The sequence below is a fragment of the Lygodium microphyllum genome, chromosome 6 (assembly GCF_053477565.2).
Source record: "Lygodium microphyllum isolate KBCC chromosome 6, Lygodium_microphyllum_v1.1.10, whole genome shotgun sequence".
In the NCBI taxonomy this organism is placed as follows: Eukaryota; Viridiplantae; Streptophyta; class Polypodiopsida; order Schizaeales; family Lygodiaceae; genus Lygodium; species Lygodium microphyllum.
Genome location: NC_141140.1, coordinates 4,640,432 through 4,657,277, shown reverse-complemented (window position 1 = coordinate 4,657,277; position 16,846 = coordinate 4,640,432). Strand labels below are relative to the sequence as shown.

Below are 16,846 nucleotides of genomic sequence, written 5' to 3'. Positions count from 1 at the left end.
TTGATTTTTGAATTCTTGGCTTTGCACTTCAGCTTATGATTTTGTAACCACTTCTCCCAACATTTGAAACATAATCCTTTGCTATGCATTTCTCTAAGCTTGTCATGAGGGAGGAAGTTGTTGTTAGAACTGTTTTGGGACAGTTTAGGAGATTTTCAGCTCTAGAAAAATTACCTCTTGTTTCAGCCACATTTCTGAAATTTTGCCCCTATATCTCTGCATAATTTCCACCTAGTTTAGAGGCACAAATAGTGGGAAAATTTGGCACTTTGCTGTTATAACTATTTAGATTGTTATAACCCCTATTTTCTTGCTTTATTGTATCTCTTGATTGGCTGAAAACTTGCCTATATTTTGTGGTTGGTTGGAAAAATTATTGCCCATATTCCTTTGCTGAAAATTTTCTGCATCTCTCTTGTACTTCAAGGAATATCTTTCAGCCAATTGTATGGCCTCGTGTAAAGTTTTTGGCTGTTAAGCTCCTACCTCTGATAATAGGGCAAGATCAAAACCAAAAATGTATTTATTCAACTTAGGGAAATCTGAAATGCCTTCAACATATATGGAGAGATTCAAGTAGGTATTGAAGTAGTCTCTAATGGGCATTCCTCTTTGAGCACATGCATACCATCTTCTTTGGAGCCTTTCTTTTTCCAAAGGGGAAACAAAAACATCAATCATTGCTTGCTTAAACTCCTCCCAAGTGAGAAAGCTTTGCCCAATCTTGTGCATGTAATGCCACCAAGTATGGGCATAACCTTCAAGATAAAGAGAGATGAAATAAATCATGGCTTCTTCACTTCTAAGATAAAGGGTAAAGTATAATTCATGCTTATTAATCCATTCCTCCCACTCCAAAGGTGAAGCGTTATTCCCTTTGAAATTAGTGATATTGATCTTTTCCTTATACTCCTTTTCATTGTAAGATGGTGGCCCATAAGAATGTTGCTTCCATGAATAGCATCAATGTTCAATCATCCAACAAAAATCCAAGTTAAGAAGGTAGTGAGTAGCATTTATGCAATCAATTTGACATCAACATTTGAATGGGCAAAAAAGAGAATTTATCAAGCAATCATAATTAGTCCTAGGTTGAATTCTACATGCCATTCAATGGGGATTAAGAGGATCTATTACACTCAATCTCTCTTTATCAACTGTAGGATTGGTTCAATAATTGGATGAAAAGAGACTTACCTCTTTAATGTTGATGAAGAGTAGTAGATAAACCCCAGCCAATCAATATTCAGCATAAACCACCATCCATGGATCAAAATTGAAGATCATAAGGCCGGCTTCAAGAAAGCTTTGTCCAATACCATTGCTCCCATGTAATTTTCAGCTCCTGATCAATAAGATTGCTCCAATGCATCAAGAGAATCCAAGGCTTTGATAGAAGTCTACAATGTTTTGTTGGAGAAGATTCTTTGAGCTTTGAAGAGTGTAAATGTTTTATAGAATCAAGGATTCCAAGAATTTTCAGGCATTGCCATATTCAAGAGACTGAAAATGCCTTCAATCTTGAAGAAATACTTCAATGTAAGATCAATATTGATGAAATAGCTTCAATTAAACCTTCCCACGGTTGTAGACAACAAGAGCCCCATGAATTGAAGCCTTAGGAAGTAAAATTTGATGAAGATTGATTGATGGTTGCCCTGTTTTGCCCCAATCTGAGATGAGGAAAATGCTTCAATCTTGCTTGGAAGCTCCAATATTTGCCCAATGTCGGTTGTAGATGCTTCACTTCTTGAAGTTAAAAGGCACCAAACCTTCAAGAAATTTCTGAAATCTTCATGCTGTCCATTTTCAGCCATAGCTAGGGTTGTGAAGAAAGCTTCAAAGTTGAAGGAGAGTGAAAGATCGAGTATCAAAAGGCAAGCACTTAATGTCAAGGCTGCATTAATCATTTAAATGAGGGAGAAGCTTCAATGATGAAGTAGGTTGCTGATTTTTCCCAAGGAGAGCAAGGCTGAAAAATGGCACAAACTGTCCTGGCCTCTTCCTGTTCCACATGATCATTATTTTACTAAAGACTGAGCAATAGGATAGTCTACAAGTTGCTTGAGACATTAGGGATCATTCTTTGAAGGTTTCATGAAGAGATATGGCCATGGCAAGGAGATATGAGAAGAGAACTCCATCGAAGTTTTCAGCAAGAAGCTTGAAAAGAGGAAACAGAAGCTTGCTCCAAAAAGTAACCATAGTTTAACCCTTCTAAACCCTATTTAGGCTTCAGTTAAGTCCATGATCCTTCAAAATGGCCCGAAATTGAGCACGAACCACCAAAATGACCTTGAATCTGCCATTATTTCTTCATCATTCTTCAAGACCATCAAATTTAGTCACGACTTACTATAGAGACCATAACTAGTCACGGTTTTCACTATGTCAAATCCTGTGACTAATTCTTGTCCTCCAGTTACTCTGTGCCCAATTTGGTAACCAGATCCACCATGAAAATGGCATTCCCATTGAATCAAAGATGTGCTCTGATACCAATGTAAAGAAGCTAACGTTGAGAAACCCTTCACCCGCAGTTTGCGTTTTTGCGTTTTTGCGTTTTGCATTTAGGGTTTGCAGCTCCAAAAAGGGGCGCCACCTTAGACTAACTGTGCCTATTTATAGGCCACTCTCTCATTCATTCCTTACTACTAATCCTTCAGTCCGTCACTCCCACTCTCTCTTTGTCAATCTTCTGACACTCTCTCTCTTTCATCATCTCTCTCTCTCCTCTCCTACCACCATCTTCACACTCGTAGCGCCATCCTTCATCTCCAGTTGGTTGCGTTTATGGTAGCAATGTGTCCCTCTTCAACTGGCATCCATCCTCCATTGTTGGCGACAACATCTTCTGTGCTCCTACACCTTGCGTTCAGAGTCCACACTCTCTTCGCGTCAGCATCCACCCTATCTGGCATCATTCTCCACCCTTCTGGTGGCTCCACCTTCTTGCATTTGGCTACCAGGGAGATTCCTCACCATCCGGCATCTCTCTCCAATAGGCGTCACCTTTATCAGAGGCAGTTACACCTTTTGTTTGGTTCTTGGCTGCTTCCCACCATTCTGATGTCACTCCATTAGCTGGCGTCACCTCATCAGGCTTGCGTTTGCAGACAAAGGCTTCATCGGCTGTCTCCCTGCTCGTAGGTACCACTCTTTATCCCTACATTTGCAGATTTAGAGCCTCCTTACCCTTTGATAGCAGTCTCCTTGCTTTAGGCGACACCTCCTTATCTTGCGTTTGCAGACTCAGAGGCTTCTTCGACAGTCTTCCTGCACTCTAGGGCTTCCTTTGTGACACCACCCTTGTATCAAATTCACTTCATCAACATGATTCATCTTTCATCATCTTCTGTGTTACTTTTTTATCTCAGTGTTTGCCGTACACACTTTGTGTTTTCCCTCACAAACCCTACTGTCTCTCTGGTCACTTAGTCATTTTGACAAATTTCCATAGGAAACCATTAAACTGAAGATACAAAGAAAGAGACTAAAATGCCAAGAAATCATAGCCAAGATGGCTGGGCATGAAATGATATTACCATGTTTGGCTGAGAATCAAGCAATGAGAGGCTATAGCATGGTATGCATCCCAAGCTATGGCAGCCAAGAGTATGCACCCTCTTAGATGGTGGGAGGTTGAGACCTCAAATATAAAATGTTGTAAAATGGCAAATAGATCCTTGGCTAGTTACAACTTAGCCTTTTATACTTAACCCTAATACGCTAAATATTGGCTAAGGTATGAAGGCATTTTTACTCTATTACAACCACTCACATAACTCCAAAGATTCTTTGCAATCAACACATTCTTCATCATAAACGACTATAAGGAATAGTTGTTGGCATCCAACCTATCCTCCTTGGACACATATGTAAATACATCACCTCCCTAATTGGCCATGATAATTGTCACTGATCAAGGAGAAAAAGAGCAATACTTCAGCTGGACCAACGTGAAGATCTCAGAATTTCCAAAAATTACAGCAAGCACTTTGCTGTAATTAACAAATTTTATCACACACTGTCAAAAATTGTATGAAGTACACGCTGTCCAAGTGCAAACAATGCTCACCAACACTAAAAATGCAAAAGCCCCAAAATTTCATGTCCCAAAATGCACGAAATTGGTCTATTTCAGACTATCACTATTGTACATTCGCCAATCTCTGAACTGACAACAAAAGGCCCAAAATTTTGATCCAAATTTGCACAAAATCTTTGTGTGAAATGTGTTCCAAACACTTGCTAAAGCAGAGAGATATTGCCCGTGCACAAGCCCCTTCCAAGAGATGAACTTTGAATTTTAAAAAAATTGAAAAAAAAATTGAAGGATTTTTTTTGTTTACCTCCGTGCTCAAGCTAGAGACGGGCAGGCTATACAGATGGTGCTCAAGAACAGGAGGCATTGGCGTTGAGGGTAGCCAAGGCTAGGAGCCAAAGACGGAAGCGCTGGAAGCTGACACTAAGGGCGGCCAGACCAGGAGCCAAAGGCAGAAGCGCTCCCTGCAAAATGGCAGACCTGGCAGGCGACGAGGGCCAGGGGGTAGGCGCGCACAGCTGGAGGGGTGAGGTGCAGTAGGCAGGGCCCTGCAGGCAAAGGCACCGCCTACTCAGGTGGCGCAGGGAGCTGGCATCGTCAGGCAAACTGAGGCACTGCATAGGCAGAAACGCTGCCTGGGACGGTGCTGCAGGCGCTGCCTGCAGGAAACGGCCTGGTCCGGCAGGCAGTTAGTGCCCGCTGCAGGTGCTGGAGACAGATTGGCTGCTGCTGTTGCTAGCAGACAGGGCCAGGCCAGGCGACATTGGATGTGCTGCTCAGGAAGGCAGGGGAGACCTGTGGACAAGGTGGTGGTGTCTGGAGCTGAATGCCAAGAAGCTGGAGCTGCGAGCTGGCAGCTCAGCTATGGCGGTGGCCAGGGGGGCTGAGCTAAGCAGAGTGTTGCTCTGATACCAAACATGAGAGTGGAGAGAATGCACAGAGATCAAAGCTCAAGCTCAGCTGCAAGTACAGTTGACAGTGAAGAGTATGTGTGAGTGTAATAGCACGACACCCAATGCAATCATCAAAAGAGTGTAAGGTGCAAGTACAAAGTACAACCCTTAAACCTTAGGGCTGTAAGAGGGTGTTCACACTTGAAAGGTGTAAAACACAAAAAGTGCCCAAATTGTGTAACATAGGTACATAAAATGAAAGGAAATAAATCTAGGGGAAAAAACCTCTCGTAAGGAGAGTAAAAAATGCCCCAATGTCCTACTAAGGATCACCGACACTCCTCTGTGAGCATAGGCATGAGTCAAACCCAACAAAATCTATTAACATGTTTGGTGTATTTGTATCCCAACTTTGGGTATCAGAACTTGCACAACATTTTTTGTTTCACTTTTGCCAAAGCCATGAGGTCATTGACCCTACTGGCTTGTTTTCCCCAGAGATGGAAGATGCTTCAAGTCTGAAACAGTGTTTGAGGGATGTAGTTCAATCCAGTCCCATATTAAAGACCAATCACAAGGTAGATTATTTGTTGAAAACATCGTTAGATAAGAGCAATTCCTCAGTAAAGATTTAATACGCATTGCTGCATAGCACTATTACAAGTGAGAGATGGTTACTTGTCAAAGCAAAGAACCTTGACTTGCTTCTCAAAAGCATGTCCGAGGTTACCAGTAGGAGATGCATGAAGCTGTTTTGTGCGTTCATTACAGCTACCGAGCATAGCGAATGATTGATTCCCATCATTCTCTAGAGCTCTATCCTCCTCCTCTATTGCAGCAAAAACATTTGCCCTTAATTCAGCCTGCAGACTCACATAAACACAAGGACATTGTTCAACTTGCCAATTGACAGACTGATCTGATCACCTACATCACATAAGCTATGTGCTTTTAAAAAAACAGATTAAGAAAATAATGATACAAGAAACACTCAGTCCCAATTTTCCAAAACCTAACTGCATTTTTCTTCAAAAAAGGCAATCGGTATTTGAACAGGAAAAATGAATTGATTTAATCAATCTAAATCCATCCCATTAGATCAACCACAAAAACCGGGAAATCACTCTGCTTTAAAGAGTAACACACCTTAGACAGTTTTCTGCAAGGTATTCTAACACTGAAACACAAAGAATTCAACATGCCTTGATGTTTCTATAAATTAGTGGAACACAAGTGCCAAACTGATCCTAAATTTCTAGAGCAAGAATCTCAATTAACCATATCTTGCACGATCCTAAGGTTCCAAAGCACGTATCTCAATAAACAATGACGGAAAAAAACAATGGACCTTTTGCAACTCATTTAGGTCCATGATCTTGAATCATTCGTTAGGGTTTCTGACAAGGCTTATAAAGAAGGCTTTAGGGAAAGAGAAACGATTAGGAATACAGAGGAAAGGCCTGGCATTGTTTTGAACATTTTATTCTTTTTAGGTAGTACCTGGGTGGGCTTGTGAGGAACACTATGGTTTGCATAAAAAACAGTGTATGACAACATATAACTAAGGAATGAACTCAAAGATTAGGGTAGCGAGTGAATGAAGACTGATAGAACAGAATACAATAAACAAACTAATGCTCTAGATGCATGGAATGCAATCAAGTGTTCAAGAGGGGAAGGCTGTCCAGCAGCCACTGTCTCTCTAGGAGTGGGCTGAGGAATGCTAAAAGACTGTGTTGTCCTCTAGAATGGGTGTTCCATACATTCCAGGTGCAGTAGACCATGGTCGGTCAAGAAGACTGAAAAAGCTGAACAGCCACCAACATGAAATCAAGGACAAGAGGTGTCTGGAGGCTGTTCAAGGGGAGGTGTCAGGTTGGAGCTGCAGGTTCAGACTGAAACACATAAGCAGAGACCACACTTGCAAGTTGGATGGTGTCACCTATCTGATGATTATGTCAGCTGATTTTTCATCTTATGTTGCATCTCACAACTAGGAAAGTGTCAGAATGGTATGGAGCACAGAAGAGCAAGAACGCCCGCACTCCTAATAGGCTATTCATTCAAGCTTTGTAATAGACTTTCCCCTTGTTATGTATTTTATTGATATGGATGTCCCTTATGAGGCTGCTTTGTATTTTGCAGTTTGCCTTGGGAGACTTTAGCCCAAGGAGTCTTAATAGAATGTTTCTCTTCTATGAAGGAAAACAAAAATACCTGAACCCAAAGGTAATGAACTCCGGAACTGGATCCATATACCAAGGTTCAGGAGTGTGTACAAAAGCACAGGATGTGGCAACCAACAGAGTGCTCCTGGTCTCCCTCTCTCCAACAGGATGCAATCTGTTGGTATCAGATACATGTGAGATGGAGGATAGACAGCCTATAAATAGGTTGTATTAATACATCAGAAAAAGCAGGTCTGCCAGCATTAAATCTGCTGCTCTTAGAAATGAAATGCACTCTGATTGAGTCCCTTACACCCATGATATATATATATATATATATATATATATATATATATATATATATCACTAACACCCTCTCTCAAATCATGGGTGAGGACAAAAATATATACTGTGATGAAAGACACACCATAATACATATATGAATACCCAAGCAGTGGGTGATCAAGCCACCTCCAAGGTGCCTCGAAAAGACACTAATGTCAATGTTGAACCAATCCCTAATCATAGAGTGTAGAAATAGCCCAATCTTGATACCTCATGAACTCACTTTGCAGAAAACAATATCAAGACACGGATGTCAATGTTGATTGTACCAATCCCTAATCATAGAGAGTAGAAATAGCCCAATCTTGATACCTCATGAACTCGCTTTGCAGAAAACAATATCAAGTCCATGGTTCCCTACCTTCAAACAAATTGCCAAAGTGTCCCCTCATTTTGAACAGAATAGGAGCAAAGACTACTTGTCACAATACAACAGAAAAAGAACTTTTATCCTTTTGAATTAATTTACATAGTCAAATATTTATTAAATTGTATCCTTTCTAATGAAGAGATATTTAGAAAAGTACATTAGACCTGTCCACTGATGAGTGGTCGTTAGTTATGGTGGACCCACACAATGGGTTAGAAGAAAGATAGTACACACCTCCACCTAAATGACCCAATTGCGCACCTATGACTAGAACTCAAGCTTATCAAGGTCTAACTTGCACATAAAAAGGATTAATGCCTTGAAGTGTGGGTTAGATCCACTAGAATAGATAGTTACAATCAACAAGATGACATGATCATGAAAAAGTTGTACAATGTGTATATGTAGGACAAAAGTTAAGAATGCATATATCTTTGCATAGAAAACTCCTATGAGGATTTCAGCAATGTTAATGTTTTTGTCATGTATTGGAAAAGAGCTTTCATATTATTCTCATATTCGAAGCCCCTAAATTTTAGGGGATCCCTAAACATTAGGAGCCTCGGATTGTGTTAGCATTCCCTGCATTTCATGCTGGTCATCTCCTGGTTGTGAGCTCCATTAGAGTGTAATGGACACATTGGAGATCTAACAGCCCATGCATTTGAGTTTCCAGCCTTGCATTTCAGTCTTTTTGGAGTGTTTGTGCATGTACGCTACCAAATAATGATCTAGTTCCAGTGTATTTCAACTTTGTGGCTCAAATGGACATTGCTCAAACTGAAAGCGATTGTTTGACCAGGTGGCAACATGTTTTGCCACATTCAGCCAGCATTTAATGCTGCAGACTGGGCTAATCAAGGCCTGGGGTTGGTCGGCCTCTTAAAGCCATGTCTCTAGGCAGGATGCTACTTATAGCAGCCATCCTTTGCTGCCTCACACACAATTCAGCCTACCACTCTCCTTGTTCAGTCTGCAGTCTCTCTCTCTCATGAACCTGATCCAGTGCCCTCACTGATGCCTTGGGCTACATGCAGGGACTCATCAATCTAGCTTGTATTCAGCATTCATTTTCATATCATTGCAATCTATTCCTTCCTTTCTCTGCATTCATTTCAATCTCTCTCTTCCCTTCTCTCTCCATGTCTGTGATTCTCTTCTATTGTACACTCACATAAGCAACTACTCCAAATTACTAGCGACAATTATTCCCATCGAGGCAACCTATTGACACAAGCATTATGGCGTTGTTCATGACTCCTTTGGCAATTGCAAAGCATCAGATGTAATAAATTCCACCTTGAATGGTGTCTTATGGCAAGAGATTTATATTGATCAATCTCCATCAACTAACACTCCGGAAGAGAGTACTCAATATGGCTAGTACAACCTACTAGAGCTAGGGTCATGAATCATCTCATTATTTACAAAGGGATGAAGAAGTGGCCCAAATCCAGATTCACTAACTTGCTTTCAACCTACTCACTCCACCACGGTGGATTATGTACTAGGTTCCATTGAAACGATAGAACTAGTTAGCTCCTTCACCATCCCCCCTTGTCCAATCTGAGTAGATCATATCTACCTATCCCTCACCATATTCTCATCCCCACACCCATAGGTGTCAGCAATTACCCACATCCATCTCACAATGTCACTAAGACATGAAATTTTAATGCTTTGCTTAGCATTTGATTAAAAGTTAATCAAATGTGCTAATATCACTTGCACATGTGCGATGCAAGTCAATTATTTCACAATGTGGGACTTAGGACCCCGAGATATCAGTTGTGTGCCAAAGGCAAAAGTTGTAATAAGTTATGTTTGACAAGTACTAGTAGGTGGTACCCGGTGTCACATTTTGGCCTAGACTAATTTATTGGCTACTAATGTCAATGGGGTGTTATTAGAGACTAAGCATTAATAAATTAATTAATGCCGATCTAAGGGCTAATAATTGCTCAGGGATACTTGGAAGACAAATTGGCCTAGCCAATTTAATTATTGGCTGGTGAAATTAATTTTTTGAGCACTAGAAAAATCATTAAATTAATTTTTAGAATTAATATTCTGAAAATTAGTTTAATAAGCTAGATAATGCTAGAAAATGGGATTTAGAAGGCTTCCACTTGGCGAAACTTACCCATGCAAGTAGAAAAAACGTTTTTCAAGACTGGTGGAAGACTATTCCAGCCATTGTAAGAGAGAATGAGACTACTAGAGAGCAAGGACCGGTTGCTAATGTGATTTGCAGCCACCAAGGATCAGTCCTACAACATGTGACAATAGTTTGGAGCCCTCTAGGAGTAGGTGATAGCAACCCAAGGTCCTTCTGGTGCAAATGACAGCATATAGAAGGGGGCAATAATCTTTCTAGTAGTCCTAAGCTATAGATGACTGCTTCCATGGCTATTTGAGCAAGGCAGCAGCAATTTTCAGTATTTCTCGCAATGAAACTCTCAAATTTCTCTCTCTACAGCATTCTCCTTCATCTCCCAACCATCTATCGAGTTATCTCAACAATTTCCAATAGTTTGAGCCATCCGAGAAAGAGATCTCAGTCAATCTCTGCTATAAACCCAAATTTACAGCAAAAATTAGGGTTTCGACAACTGTCTCGAGATGCATGCTTCAAATTGAGGACCTAGGACTTGAATTTCAGCAATTGAAATTAAGAAATTTCAAGGAGATTCAAGAGACTAGTCAGCCAATATTAGATTTGGAGCTGAATTTGTCTTTCAAGGAGCAAGGTGAAGGCCAATCCCCAAGCAAACCAAGGGGCAAATTGGTTTGAAGGCTTGCCAGTCAGTTTTAACAGCAAAAAACAGTTAGATTAGCAGAGGAGATCAAAGGATTTGAATTGTAATCCTTCCATTTGCAATTTACGATTAAAAAATACCACAAGGTGTGCCAGTTTTGGGGCCAACAAGGTATCCAATGTCCAAGATTAAAGTGGTAAAGTGTGCATTTTCAGTTTATGTTAATTTTACGGTTGCTATAATTAGTGCTTAATCAAGTTGTTTACCACCCTATCTCAGAAGAAAGGCTCATTTCATAGTTCCACCATTGGGATACCATCAATTCCCTTGACTTGATAGGCTTGAGGTACCTGATTGAAGGTCACAAGCTTTGCTCTAGTGCTGAAATTATATTCAGCTGAGCATTACAACAAGAATGTCTTCAAATAGTGAAATGGGATCAAGCAAGGATGATGCCTCTCAATTTGAAAATTCACAAAGTATTGGGGAAAATGCAATGCACATAGCATGGACAGCAAGCTGATAATGTAGGTTTAAATCAAAATGTGGATCCTTCTAGGCCTTTAGAAGTTGATGATCAACAAGAGGAAGAAGAATTTAATTATTAATTTAAAGATCAACTGCGGATAGCAGCTGAAATGATTATGCAATGGGCAAATGACCCTCAATTCATGTGCTTTTTGTACCCCTTAAAAGAGGGCGACAAAAGCAAGAAGAGGAAATCACCTTCAAGAGCTTTGGGACAGCAAGATGCACCAAAGAAAGAGCCAATATAGCAGCACGATGTTCCAAATGTGATAGTGAGTATAAGCAAAGGATACCAGTGGGGCAATTGTTGGGTTTTGACTCACGGCTATGCTCACAAAGGAGTGTCGATGATGTATAGTAGAACACTGGAGCATTTTTTACTCTCTGTAAGAGAGGTTTTCTCCCCCATTCGCATTATTTTCTATTTACAAGTGTTTATTTTACAAAGTTCGGTCACTTACCGCACTTTATACACTTTCAGGTGTGAACGCACCTTAAGACACTTACAACCCTAAGGTCTAAGGTTTGTACTTTGTACTTTTTACACACGCATTGAGAATTGGATCGTGTGTCGAGTTGTGTCTACACTCTCACTCTCTCTCTCTCCACTATTCACTCTGTTTTGAGCTGGCTGCCATGTCTATCTTAAACATTTGGCAGTAGAACTCCCAAGTTTGTCGAGCTCTTCGTCAACTTTGACTGTCCAACAAAATTTGACTGTCCAACAACGTCTCAATTGCTTCCCACTGTCCAGTTGCCGCCCCCCCCACGTTGTGCCGCCCCGTGGTCTGATTCTTGCACTCTACTCTACCTGCACCCGCTACCAGCAACAGCTGCCGCCTACAGCACTGCCTGTGCGCAACGGTCCCCAACCTCCCTTGCGTATCATCTGCAAGGCCACCGATGCCTATCCAATCCCGCCAATGCCTCCTCCAACTCCTACCATCTTGCTTGCCAAGTCCACGTGTGCCGCCAGCTCTAGCGCCCCTGTACTCTACCTCCGCCACTAGATCCACCAGGTCCTCCAGCTCATCGTGGACGCCGCCTACCAACTTGGGCAGCTCGAGCATCAACCCGGCTCGTGTCTCGGAGGTGACAAGTATATTTCATTATTTTATTCAAAAAATCAAAGCTACAACAAGGAGCCTTCTATATGAAATGTACATTTCTATTCGAGAAAGTGCTTTTGGATAGAAATTGCAGAAATTTCTTGGAATCCGGCTTAGACAATTGTTTGGGAGCTTTTGCATGTTTAGCAGACATTGGCACATGTACTCAAGATTCAATCTGAAATTGACTGAAATTTTGCACTTTGGACAACTCAATTTTGGACCTTTTGCATTTTTTGTGCTATTGAGCACAGTTCATGCATTGCACAACATGCTATTTGCTGAAAACTTTGGATATTTCAGCCAATTGGACAGTTGTGATCAAGTGTGACACAGTTTTGTTAATTACAGCTTGGTGTTTGCTGTAATTTCTAGAAATTTGTTGTGGATATTTCAGCACATCGGGTAGTTGTGATCAAGTGTGACATAGTTTTGTTAATTACAGCTTAGTGTTTGCTGTAATTTCTGGAAATTTGTAGATTTTCAAGTTATTCCAGCTTTGCTTATTGCTCTTGCACCTTTTGGAGGAGTAACATTTATCATGGCCAATCAAGAACTGACTAATGTATTCACTTATGTATCTAAAGAGGATATTTTGGACAGCAATAACTATTCTCTATGGTCCTTCATGATGAAGAATGTGCTTATTGCTAAAAATCTTTGGGAGTATGTTAGTGGTGAAGAAGTCCATCTTGGAGTTGTGGCTCCTACACTCCTCCCCAAGGAGGACGTGGTCAGCGGCCAGCTCCAACTCAGCCACTACCCCAAAGAACAGCTTTACAGAAGGCTTGGGACACTCAAGATGCCCAAGCATTGTCACCGATTGCATTATCAGTTCAACGGTTCATAATCCTGCATATACGATATGCTACTTCTTCAACAGTGGCATAGCTTACACTTGAGCAAATGTTTGCTGTAAAAAAAAAAGCACACATTTCTTTCTTGAAAATGTGAATATGGACGAAGGTGATACTATGTAGGATCATCTTAACAAAATCCAGAACTTAAGTGAGCACTTGATGAATGTAGATGAGTGTTATTCTAATGCACAGATGATCTCTACTACTTTGAATTCCTTACCACCCTCCTTGGCCTTTCACACGACATTGAATCTCACAATGAGAATTTCTCCACAATCACTTACCTTTCTTTAGTTGGTTAGTTTACTACTAAAAGAAGAGCAAACAAGGAAGAACAATGTGGTGGATGTTGTAGCCTCTGAACAAGTTTTATGGCAAGACAAAAGGGCAAGGGCAATCAGTCTAGGAATGCTCCATAGAGTTCTGGAAGTTTTGGTACTTCACAAAGCAACAAGAAGCAAGGGGCATACAAGCCAAGAAAGACAAGTGTCATTATTGTAAAAAACTAGGTCATTACATCACAAAATGCAAAAAACGCATTGCCAAAGAGGAGTCTGGGAGATATGTTTCTGATGCAACCTCTACTGCTACTACTACAGAGTCCACATCGTTTGTTGTTGACCATGACTACTGTTTTTACACTTGCGATTATGATTCTTCTTGGACAGATAGACCATTCAGCTCTATAGAGGATGCTAGCACTTGGTTCTTTGACGGTGGTACTTCTAAGCACATTACATCCTACAAGGATTTGTTTACCTCTGTTCTTGCAACTCCTACTAGCGAGTCTGTGCAATGTGCCAACAATACATCTTATGCTATTAGAAGTGCTGGAGAGATTGCCTTGAAAGCCATTGATGGCTCTACTTTCCATTTGCACGATGCATTATATGTTCTAGGACAAAAGAATTTATTGTCCATTTCTTCTTCAGTAAAGTGTGGAAGGCAAGTCACATTTGATAATAACAAATGCATAGTTAGGGATAAGAAACTCTTGACTTTGGTATTGACTGGCACATTATGTCATGGACTCTACGAGTTAGATGCTCATTAGATTGATCGGTCAATCTATTTGGCATCTACTATTACTCCTACTATGTCACAAGTAGAGTCATGGCACGCTCGTATGGGGCATGTTAACTATGGCAATTTGATGCTTATGCAGTGTACTCAGATGTTAGATGGTTTACCTCTCTTGGAGAAACCTCCTGAGCATCTTTGTCAGAGATGCATTTTGGAAAAAATGCATCAATTCTCTTCTCCTCATAATGTTGCTTTTAAGCCAACGGCCAGGTTGCAGATTGTGCATTCGGACGTATATAGACCTATACAGACAAAGTCATTGGGTGGATGCTATTATTTCATCACCTTCATTGATGACTTTACTTGCTTTTGTTGGGTCTATTCACTAGTGAAAAAGTTAGAGGTGTATAATGCATTCTTGGCTTTTATTACACTTGTGGAAAATCAATCTAGTTGTCGGATTAAGATACTCCATTCGGATTTAGGGAAGGAATACATGTCTTATTTGCTAAATAACTTTTAGAAGCAAAAAGACATTGCACATCAGTATACTACTACATATACTCCACAACATAATGGGGTTGCAGAAAGCAAGAATCAATCACTCATAGAGATGGCCAGATGTATGCTGAAAGCTAAAAATTTGCCACATCGTTTTTGGATGCAAGCAATTATGTGTGCTTGTCACGTCTTGAATAGATGCCCTGCCAAGGCATTTGAAAAATGTCATGTCTTTTAAGGCTTGGAACAGCCGTAAACCTTCAGTTAGCCACTTTCGTACTTTTGGGTGTCTTGCATATGCTCATATTTCCAAAGTATTGACAAAGAAGATGGACAATAAGGTTGTGAAGTGCATATTTGTGGGGTACAACAGTGAGAGCAAAGAATACATATTGTATGACCCTATTTCCAAGAAAGTCTTTGTCAGTAGGGATGTGATTTTTTATGAAAAGTCAGAATTATCTCTTGCTGGTTTTGACACATATCAAGCTGCAAATGATGTGTTTAAAGGGTTGTTGCCTATTTCTTTTGGTGACATAGCTAAAGCTTCATTAAATGAACAAAATGTTTAGCCAGCCGCTCCATTAAACAATGCAGAAATTCAGCCTATAGTTGATCTGAATATTCAGCAAGACGCTAAATTTGAGGATCATCAAGAGCATGCACATAATCAGGAGGCTAGACAAATGCCTAGATGGTACTTGTAGACTTTAAAAAATAGTCATTTGGATGCTCCTCTTGCTGGTCGTACTAGAAGACAAGTACGTCTACATAATCATGCTAATACAATGGAGTTTGTTATGGCAACGCAAACACTTGATGATGAGAAGCCTAATTAAATTAAGGATGCACAACAACAGAGTATGCATTGGATGGCAGCATTGCAAGTTGAATTTGATTCTATCACGAAGAATCAAACATGGGATTTAGTGACATTGCTTGTTGCAAAGAAAGCCATTGGTACTAAATGGGTCTATAAGCTGAAAAAAGAAAAGTGAATGGATCCATTGATAAGTACAAAGCTAGCACAGCATCAGTGACGGCACCAGATTAGGCTGATGATGTGACGACAACACTGGAGATAGAGAAAGATGATGGAGTCAGAGTGTGCACCTACCAAGGAAGAAAGAAGATGAATGCTATAAATAACTACCAAGTGGAAAACAGCTATAAAAAGCCACAAAATCTCTAAACTAGCCGACTGCAATCTGGAAATGCCATAACTGCCGGCAACTAGCATTGGATGCTAATCATGGCACAATAAATGCCTTTAAAAAATGCTAGATGGCCACCAAAAATCCCAACTGGCAAGGACAATGTCTAGTAGGTGTGGATAGCCAAGGAAATGTAGAAATTGTCCATGGAAAACACACTAAAACCCAACAAACAAAAGAAATGCACCCAAATAGCCACTCTAGAATGAGTAGCCTCCCCCATTAAAACACATGACAAACCTATCAAAGCTCCAAAAGTCCTCGTCTGACTCAAACTGAGACTCACATGCAGAAGATGACAAGGCATGACAAACAAGACTGTTAATAGCTTCTTGCCAAGGGCACTTTCAAATCCAAGGCCTAAGTTTTTCCAAAGAGTACCTGGCTCTGATACCATGTAAAGTAATGCCCTAATGCAAAAACTACAAATACAATCATACAACAAAGCAGAAACTTATAACAGAATACAATTAGGGTTAGGGTAACTTAGAGACAAAACAACATAAATAATCTAGGATAAATGAATCCGAATAATACAATGCTCATATAGTAAACACACTATGCAATGAATGAATATTATACCTCGGACTCGTGTCTAGAGGACCGAGGTAGAGGTAATGAGCTGGAGAGTGTGTCATACTCCGACAGATCCCGAACCACAGCAAGGCAGTCTCTAAAGGCGTCTCACAGCAGCAAATGCGGTAATGTGGTAGTTGGATCAGACATAAGGATGCTACAATCTGCAAACGCAGGCAGCAATGATAATGTGGCAGCAAATGTAGTAATGTGGTAGTTGGACCAGGCATAAGGATGCTACAATCTGCAAACGCAGGTAGCAATGATAATGTGGCAGCTGTTCGGACCTGCAGTCAGCAAAATGCAGATTTGAAGATGACATGGCAAGCAGGGCACAGTAGATGGCAGCAAAACACAGCAGTCTACAGGTCATGGACAGCTGGGCAAATGGCAGCAAAGGAGGGTAGAAAACAGTGAACATAGGCTGTCCAGCCCTGAACAGCAGTAGCCAGCAG

General features: G+C 40.7%; 1 protein-coding gene across 3 annotated transcripts in view; it reads right to left on the bottom strand.

Annotated features, from left to right (window-relative positions):
- The window catches only part of LOC148034250 (protein TONNEAU 1b-like), a 122,930-nt gene that overhangs the window by 97,136 nt on the left and 8,948 nt on the right, over nt 1-16,846 (bottom strand). For all 3 annotated transcript variants that reach the window (XM_087680477.1, XM_087680475.1, XM_087680476.1), the window contains exon 2: nt 5,669-5,801. In XM_087680477.1, the coding sequence (XP_087536603.1) occupies nt 5,669-5,801 (133 nt within the window). The remainder of the gene's footprint in view (nt 1-5,668; nt 5,802-16,846) is intronic.